Source organism: Triticum dicoccoides, chromosome 5B, assembly GCF_002162155.2.
Source record: "Triticum dicoccoides isolate Atlit2015 ecotype Zavitan chromosome 5B, WEW_v2.0, whole genome shotgun sequence".
In the NCBI taxonomy this organism is placed as follows: domain Eukaryota; kingdom Viridiplantae; phylum Streptophyta; class Magnoliopsida; order Poales; family Poaceae; genus Triticum; species Triticum dicoccoides.
In genome coordinates this window covers 229,745,759-229,754,891 of record NC_041389.1, presented here as the reverse complement: position 1 = coordinate 229,754,891, position 9,133 = coordinate 229,745,759, and the positions used below count along the sequence as shown (strand labels likewise).

The 9,133-nt window shown below is 48.7% G+C and overlaps 1 protein-coding gene across 1 annotated transcript; it reads left to right on the top strand.

Annotated features, from left to right (window-relative positions):
• The first annotated feature begins 1,147 nt into the window (after window positions 1-1,147).
• On the top strand, window positions 1,148-3,370 carry LOC119308168. Its single transcript, XM_037584289.1, has 2 exons — window positions 1,148-2,192; window positions 2,812-3,370. Exons 1-2 carry the CDS (start codon window positions 1,845-1,847, stop codon window positions 2,854-2,856), a joined length of 393 nt encoding a protein of 130 aa, XP_037440186.1. The 5' UTR covers window positions 1,148-1,844; the 3' UTR covers window positions 2,857-3,370.
• The last annotated feature ends 5,763 nt before the right edge of the window (window positions 3,371-9,133 follow it).

Genomic DNA, 9,133 nt, shown 5'->3' with positions numbered 1-9,133 from the left:
CATAAGTGGGAGGCTTGTGCAAGGAAGGGCAGTGCCCAAGCACCGGTCCGCCCATAGATCAAATTATTAAAGTAATGAACGTGAATCATAGAGCATGATGAAAACTAGCTTGCCAGTAATTCGCATGTGTCCTCAGGAGCGCTTTGCTTTATATAAGAGTTCGTCCAGGCTTGTCCTTTGCTACAAAAAGGATTGGGCCAGCTTGCTGCACCGTAGTTACTTTTGTTACTTGTTACCCGTTATGAATTATCTTATCACACAACTATCTGTTACCGATAATTTCAGTGCTTGCAGAGAATACCTTGTTGAAAACCGCTTGTCATTTCCTTCTGCTCCTCGTTGGGTTCGACACTCTTACTTATCGAAAGGACTATGATGGATCCCCTATACTTGTGTGTCATCATCGCTCCAAGGAAAATGTTTCTGTTCGTAGGTACATCACACACGATTTTCCCCATTAAATCATTTGTGATAGCGTTGCCATTGCACACAATATTAACAATTTCATCATTTGCATTATTGAATGCATCACAGACGGTGCATAGAATAAACTATGTGGCAAAGGTTGTCCATCTCACACACTTTTTATGTGGTAATCGTTTGCGCAAGGTGGCCTAACACAAACAGTTTTCAAGAGTATGTCGCGTGTGTTTGTTCATTGATCCAACACGGTTTATTCCTAAAAACTGTGTGCGTTGCCTGAGGTCATCGCCCACGGTGTTTTCTCAATAATCATTTGCAATAGAAAAACTCAATTAGCAGGCTAATTGGCCATTAGCAGGCTAATTGCTCTATTAGTAATAATCCATTTATTAATCTAATTGACATTTCATATTAAGCACACAATATATTTCATTTTCGTATTAAGGAAGCGGGATTTCTTAATTGAAATACATCAGAGTACAACATCATATAGCTTCAGCACTCAGCTACTCCATTACACAATTGCACGAGCACCAAGTTTCACATGCAACATCTAGAACCTCCCGAAATTAGCATCATAGACGATACATAGACAGATGTATCTCATCTAGAAAACTGCTGAAGCGGAAGGCAAATATTGAGCCTTCATTAATGTTGAAGGTCTTTGCAACTCTAGGCCAACGCCTGTGAATGATTGACCATCCATCCTTCATCCTCTTCAGGAACACTTCAATATTGAACCGTTGGTGTTGTATGAAAACATTCCTTGCCTCCTGACCATAAAGGTGGTTTGAGATGTAATCATCAGTGAACTACTTTAAAAAGGCCTGAAACAAGTGTGACGTCCGGATAATTAAGCTACAGTAATCCTCCATTAATGGTGCCTTGTCTTCACATTACCGTTGCTAATCCTTGCTTGATCCAAATCTTTGTTCAAACTCAAATTCAAATTAAAGCCCAAAATTCAAATTTCTCGAACATGCAAAATAAAATGTTCAAAGTTTGGAAAATAAGTCCTGGATATTTCTCATGTTGGAACCAACCTATTTTGGATTCCCAAAGTGCCCCTGGAATTTTATTTAGTGGTCCAGCAGCATTTAAAGTTGGCCTTTCCAATTTCTATAAATGGTTAGACAACTTCTTTTGGCCTCAAGCTTTTGTGACTCCTAAAATAATGTGCTTGTTTTATGTGACAAGTCTCATATCTATCAAAACTTATTTAGTTTTATATTTTAATAGAAAACAGTAGCTAAAAATATTAAAAAATGGTTTTTAAAATGTGAAAAGGGAAAAGAAAACTTCCCTCCCCTAGTGGGCCTGGTGGCCCATCTGGCCACAACCACCTGGCCGGCCCAGCCACACCCCCGCTCGTCCCCTTCGCTACAGGGACGAGGGTTACCGTGGCGGCCATCCACGGCGCCATGGCCGCGGTGGCGGCCATCGCCCCCCCTCCCGCTTATTTGGCCGACCCCGAGCGCCCCCTTCCCCCTGGAACCCTAACCTCGGTCCCCTCGCGCCCTCTCTTCCTTTGCCCCTCGCGCCTGATGCCCCTCGCCGTCATCGTCGCGGTCACCGTCTTCTCCGGCGTGCGGGAGCACGTCCAGGAGGTCCGCCGCGGCCGGATCCGTCCGTTCCGAGGGCCAGCTCAAGCCGGGACGGTCCGTGCGCTCACCATCGAGCCCTTCTCCGCCGCGGACGTCACCAACTCGTCGTCGTTGCCACTGCTTCGGGCCGCCTCCGACCTTCTAACCTCGTCCCTGAGAACCGGGGTGAGCTTCTCCCTCGGGACCCCCTTTTTATCCTTCGATTTGGACGCCGTAGGCCGCCATCTCCGTCGAGGCCGAACCACCGCGTATGCGTACGTGCGCGCGCTTGCTGTGCTGTTGCCCGTGCTGTCTGTTGTCACTGCTGCTATCCCGTGCTCGCCCGCCCCTGCTGCGTGTGCGTGCCTGCACTGCTGCTCCGTTTGCTGCTGCCGCTGGCTGCTGCTACTTTCTTGTTGTGCTGCTATAAACTAGGGAAACACTTGTATCCGGCGCGTCGGCGGAAACTTCGGCCGGCCACACGCACGCGCGCGTCGTGGGGTGGTCCCACACGGCCACACATGTGCCTGCTGAGTCCTTTTTCCCTTATCTCTTCGCCACGTGAGGCTTTCATGTCGTTTGCTGGCCCACGTGCCTGGTGCCCATCACACACGCGTGACGGAAGGAACAGGTAAGAGCGAGTTGTGCTGCCCACTCACTAACCTTATCTCTTTATCTCCAACCTCTCTCTAGCTCGCTTTCGGTGTTCGCCGCCGACGAGTTTCTTCCCGTGCTCAGCCCAATATACTCTGTTGTCGTGCTGCCGTTCGCCCCCACCGTCATCACCGACGTTTTTTTGTTGCAGCACTCGGCCCCAACCTCCTCTTCTCCCATGGCGCCAGATCCATAGCCATGGCCGCGCTCCTCCCCTTCTTCATCGTCGTGGCGCCGCGGAAGCTTCAACGGTGGACGGCGGGGACGCATGGCCCCAAGATGCTGCGACCAGCGCAAGATTTTGGAACTGGCTCGGCCTCGAGCTGCAACCGGCTCGGCCAGAGCTGCATCCGGCGTGGGGCGGTGCTGGAACCGGCTCGGCCTCGAGCTGCAACCGGCTCGGCCAGAGCTGCATCCGGCGTGGGGCGGTGCTGGAATGACGGCGACGTCGTGCTACAATCGGCGACGCAAGATGCTGGAACCGGCTCAGCCGTGAGCCGCAACCTCGATGCCTGGATGCTGGATCCTGCACCCATCTTAGCTGCAACGGTTGCAGCTAAAAACCTTCCAGCAAATCAATCTCAGAAGAAAAATAAACCGGTGGTGGCCGTAGCCTTCACCATAGCCGGTTGACGACGTTGATTTTTTTTTTTGCTACAACAGTGTTGTTTTTTGCTACAACCAGTGGTTTTTTTGGCTACATACATTCATTTTTGCGTATCTGGCGACGGAAATCTTGCGACCTGCAATGACGAGCTTCAACTTATGGCGACGGTGACGATGTTTTTGCTGCAACCGTCTCTCTATTTTGCTACGAGTGACAACAAAAAATGCTGCCAGGATGGCGACCATGTTTTTTGCGACCAACGAAAGTGGTGTGACACAGTGACAATGAAAGACTGCGAGCGCGTGTAGCCGAGGAGAGCACGGGCGGCGGGGGATGGCCGGCGAGCGCAGGCGAGCATGAGGTGGCCAACGAGCACAGAGAATCTTCCCCTTTTTTATTCTAGGGTGTGTACCGAAGAAAGAAATGACCCAAGAGCTGCTGTCTTTTTTTCTTTTGAGGAGGAGTTGCGACTATTCAGGCCGTTGATATACGTGGGATCCAACTCTGGATAGCGGACCGGCCGAAACTTTCGGCCGGCGCACCGGCGCCTAGTAGTGCCCTATAAACTACTACCGCTGCTAGCTCTGCCTGTTGCCTCTACTGCCGACGCTGTTGCTTACTACTCTACTGTGTAGCCGCCGCCGCTGCTCTAGCTGCTCCTGGACGCTAGTTTTGCTGCTCCTAGATGCTACTACTTGTCGCTGTTTATGGACATGGCCGTGACCATGCCTAAGCATGTGTGGTGTACGTGTGTGTACAGCCACCACTGGCCGGCCCGTATGAATTAGCTTAGGAGATAATTGCTAGTTAGTTTAATTGCTAGCCAATGACAAGTGGGTCCCCTAATTAGATTAGATAAATATGTTTAGAAATTTAATAAAATTCTGACATGTGGGACCCCACTAATGCTGTTCACTTTGACCAGTCATTTTGACTTGGTAAATTCGGTTTAATTAAATATAATAATTCCAGTAATTCCTAAATATTGGTAAAACTTAAAAAAAACATAGAAAAATGCACGTAACTCGGATGAAAATACTTTATACATGAAAGTTGCTCAGAACGACGAGACGAATCTGAACACGTGGTCCGTTCACCCGCCACACGTCCCTAGCATAGCAAACGTTGAACTTTTCCGCTCCGGTTCATCTGTGTGACAGACGTCCGGGACTGGGAAAACTTTCCCGGATGTTTCCCCTTCGCCAGTATCGCCTAGCACCGCGCTAGAACACGTCTAGCTCTGTCTGTTGTCCTGTTATGCTCTTGCTTGCTATGTATTTATTGTTTCTTCCCCTTCTTCTCTCCGGTAGACCCCGAGACCGCTGCTGATGCCACTGTGATCGACTACGTCAACGACGACCCTTCTTCTTGTCTGAGCAACCAGGCAAGCCCCCCCTTTGTTCATCCCGATATCGCCCATTCTATTATCTCATGTTTGCATTAGATTTTTCTACTGTTATTGTTTGCTCCTATTCTGATGCATTGCCTGCTTTTGTACCTGCTCATTGTACCTTACCTGCTTATCCTAAACTGCTTAGTATAGGTTGGTTAGAGACCCATCAGTGACCCCCACCTTGTCCTTGTTGCCCCTGCTTCATCTTCGACGACTCGATCAACGTGATCGATGACCAGAGCCCGACACCTCACATCACATCACGCCCCTTTAGTTGCTCGACTCTGTAGAGCTACTATCGAGTGCCGAGGGTGATCCCTCATAACGCACTCCTGATGATAATTCTGTAGTGTAGCTATTCAGTCGTGGTCATTGAGGGTGATTTCCTCTTTCACCATTCTCGATACGTCTCTGTCGTTCAACACCTCAAGAGTGAACCTCGAGGGTGGTCCCTCTTATGTTCACCTTGATAATTACATTGAGTGGAATCCACCGGGGGTGATTCCTTGGGTTTTCCCCTTGATATTTGGACACACGGTTACCTTGACTTTACTTGAGACCTTGGTGAAAGTCGGACGGGCCCGGAGAGCACCCGCAAGATGGTTACGTGGCACGACCGGGCATTCTAGGCCCTTGTCGTAAGTCCACGAGACGGGGCGACGGGGTCACTTTCGATCGTGAGTCTCTGCTCGTCTCTGCAAGCTAATAATACACTATGGTTTGGGTATTTGTTCTGAGTTGGCCTCTGGCCTTTACGCACCAACCACCACGTGAGAATAGTTATGGGCCTCGACGTCACATTATCAGCCGAAGCTTTGTCAGATGTCCAGTTCAGCAGTGCGGCATGGCTGGGCCGGGACAATCCTGTAGTGGTGGAGCCTGGTCCGCCCTGCTCGCAACGACCCGGAGTGCAACAGACGATGAGCCCAGACCCCGGAGTGCTTAGGAGGTAGACCAGCGGGGACCTCTCTGTTGAGCCTAGGTAGGGCTGCGACGTGTTAATCTTTCGAGGCCGGGCATTGACCCCAGAAAGGTGTGTCCGGCCAGAGTAATCGAGCATGTTGGAAAACGTGGTGCACCCCTGCAGGGAAGATTATCTATTAATAGTCGTGTCCACGGTAACAAACGTTCAGACTTATATCATGATCTTATACAACTACAAATGGATACTTAAGATATGTGGCTCCGGGATTGCTTTCTCGCAGGGAGTCGAGGAAGGATCTCTGGGCATTAATGTTACAACATGTTTGATAATTATAAACTGCTATTCTTTACTCTTCTACATGCTGCAAGATGCTCGGAGCTGCGTGAAGATGCTAGTCTTCGATAGGCTAGGCTTTCCCCCTCTATTCTGGCATTCTGCAGTTCATTCCACAAATACAACCCTTCCATTTGATACAAATGCATACTTAGTATAGATCTGATGCTTGCGAGTACTTTGGATGAGTACTCATGGTTGCTTTGCTACCCCTTTTCCCCCTTCTTTCTTCTTTCCGGTTGATGCAACCAGATGGTGGATCCTTGGAGCCAGATGCCACCACTGATGGATGCTACTACGTGAAGGCCGTCGACGACCAGGAGTAGTTAGGAGGTCCCAGGCAGGAGGCCTTGCCTCTTTGATCGTTGTTGCTTTTGTGCTAGCCTTCTTAAGGCATCCTTGTTTAACTTATGTCTATACTCAGATATTGTTGCTTCCGCTGACTCTTGTGTATCGAGCTTGTATTCGAGCCCTCGAGGCCCCTGGCTTGTAATATAAAGCTTGTATAACATACTAGAAGATCATACAGTTAACCAAACCAAGCATGCTTGACAACTTGGAATTATAGCAATTGTATTCGTTTCTCATGTATTTTGTAAAGATAAACTCGATTTATTTCTCACATGGAAGATAATACAAAATTGCACCCTGAAGAATTGAACATCACATTTGCAGAATTGAACCAAACAGTTAACTGAAGACAACAACTAATTAACCAAATAGTTAATAAGTGAGCACCACATTGCATGACATATAGAACATATACACTAGAGCAACATATTGCATGGTAAAATTAGATAGCAGAATTAATATAGAACATATACACTAGGAAAGGCAGGAGTAGCACACGCAACGGGTAAACCGAGCATGCTTAACCGGCGTAGCTAGCAAATGGCAAGATGCTCCTCTAAGATCTGGGGGACAGCCCAAATGGCAGCCATCGCGACCTCATCCGCGCGTGCGGCCGCGATTTGCTTCCCTGCTGCCAAATGCTCTTTGAGCTCCTGCCTATACTACGTGCACCATGGCTTAGGGTGGCGCTTATTTGGTGGAGGGGTTGGTGATTTGGGTGGAAGGTGTCGCTCTGGCGGTCGGGGCATGTGAGATGTGGAAGGAGGAGGAGGATGGGGGTCGGGTGTGAATTACCTGCCTGGATAGACGAGGCCGAGCAGCGTGAAGGAGGGTCACCGGCGAGGAGGCGGCGCTACAAGCAAGGAGTGAAGGTTTCAACTTGGAAAGGAAGGCGAAAACAGGGGAAATGTGGATTTTGGTAAGGGGGAGGGGCGAGGATGTAGATATTTCCGCGGAAGCCAATTTTTTTGAATCGATTAGCGAAAACACTTGCGTGCAAAGTGTCATCAGACACGGTCCCTTATTTAGAACTGTGTACGATATGTGAACATCACAAACAATTCAGATAGCTTAAGCCATGCGTGATGAGTTTGAACGTCAAAATTTTTGGTTCATATTTCCCTGGTTATAGTGGTTATCCACGTCATTGCATAATTTGGGTACACAAAGGAGACAACACACCCACACTTCTTAATCGAGCAAGTTCAGCAATTAAATAGAGCTAGCTGACCTAAACATTACTCTAACAAAATAAAGACTGATGCTCTTAATTAAACCAAACAAAGAGTACTACTATGGCTGGTGCTTGTCGATCTCCGCCACCTCTTCCATGTCCAGCTCGCGCCCGATGGTCTCCTGGGGAAGGGGCTCCATGGCATCCATCGCACCATACTCGGCAAGCATCTCACCATCCGCGTCCGCCGTCTCTTTGGAAAAGGCCGCCACGAGCTGGGCGTGGACGACCGCGATCTGGGCGTGGACAGGTTCCATTGTGGCAAGGTATGCGGTAGAGGAACGGACGGCTGCTCGAATGCTCTCGGTGATTGCCAACTCTTTGGCCGTGGGTTGCCAACAGTTGTCGGAGAAGCTTCATTCAATTTGTGCGGTGACTGCCATGAGCTGGGCATGGGCGACCTCGACATGGTCGTGGGCGGCCTCCATCAGGGCTAAGGCCACCGCTGCGGAACAGACAACTGTTGTGCCACTCTCGCCAGTTGCTATCCCCGAGTCAGATGTTGCTGCCGCCACCTGAGAAGCAACAGCGGCCGTTTGGGATGCCTTGTCCGCCTAGTCACAGATTGCGGCCGCGCTCATGCACCTTGTTAGCACGGGCATGGCAGCTGCGGCCGTGCTCTCACCGGAGTGGGCCGCCGAAGTTGCCCTCACGACGTGTGTCCACGTCCCCATCTTTCACCAATGATGATTGAACAGTGAAACGATATTTGGGGAGCGAGCTAGTGTGCTTGACATGCCGGCTGTGGACTGTAGCCGACACACCTTCTCACGTAAGCCATACGCGTACTATACTCTGATGGTGCTCCAAGATATTTTGTATTGCATCTCACACGGTTGGTGATAATAAATTGTGTGCGATCTACTTGATTTTTCATCTTGATTTGAATTACATAATGGGGTCACAACGGCAATGGAGGGTGTTTAAATTGCTAGAACTTTTATTTGCAGTGAACATGCAACTATATGTGTGTCATAAAAAATTGGAAGTATTCAGAGTCCATTTGCACATTTTATACATTAAATTGGTCTTCCAGCCATTTCAGGTGCACAATTCAAAATTAAACTACATGCACATGCTCTGGTGCACCAACATGGGTTGTAAAATCATATATGTGTCCATGGGTTTATGCTTATGTCCCATGCAAGAAATGGGGATGAATTTCGAACACCATGGCAACGTGGCTCTCTGGCAAACGTTGAGGTAGTTGCTTTTGTAATTCTAGTAAATCCAAAACCCGTCTGAAATTCATGAACCTTGGCATGCTATCATGAAATGGCATCAACATGTTGGGATAAAAATATTATCCCATTTGGGGCAAGTTATGGTATAAGCTTCTCACAAACCAGATGTGACGCCCCCGATTAAATCGTACACTAATCATGCACGCAAATGTGTACGATCAAGATCAGGGACTCACGGGAAGATATCACAACACAACTCTACAAATAAAATAAGTCATGCAAGCATCATAATACAAGCCAGGGGCCTCGAGGGCTCGAATACAAGTGCTCGATCATAGACGAGTCAGCGGAAGCAACAATATCTGAGTACAGACATAAGTTAAACAAGTTTGCCTTAAGAAGGCTAGCACAAACTGGGGGTACAGATCGAAAGAGGCGCAGGCCTC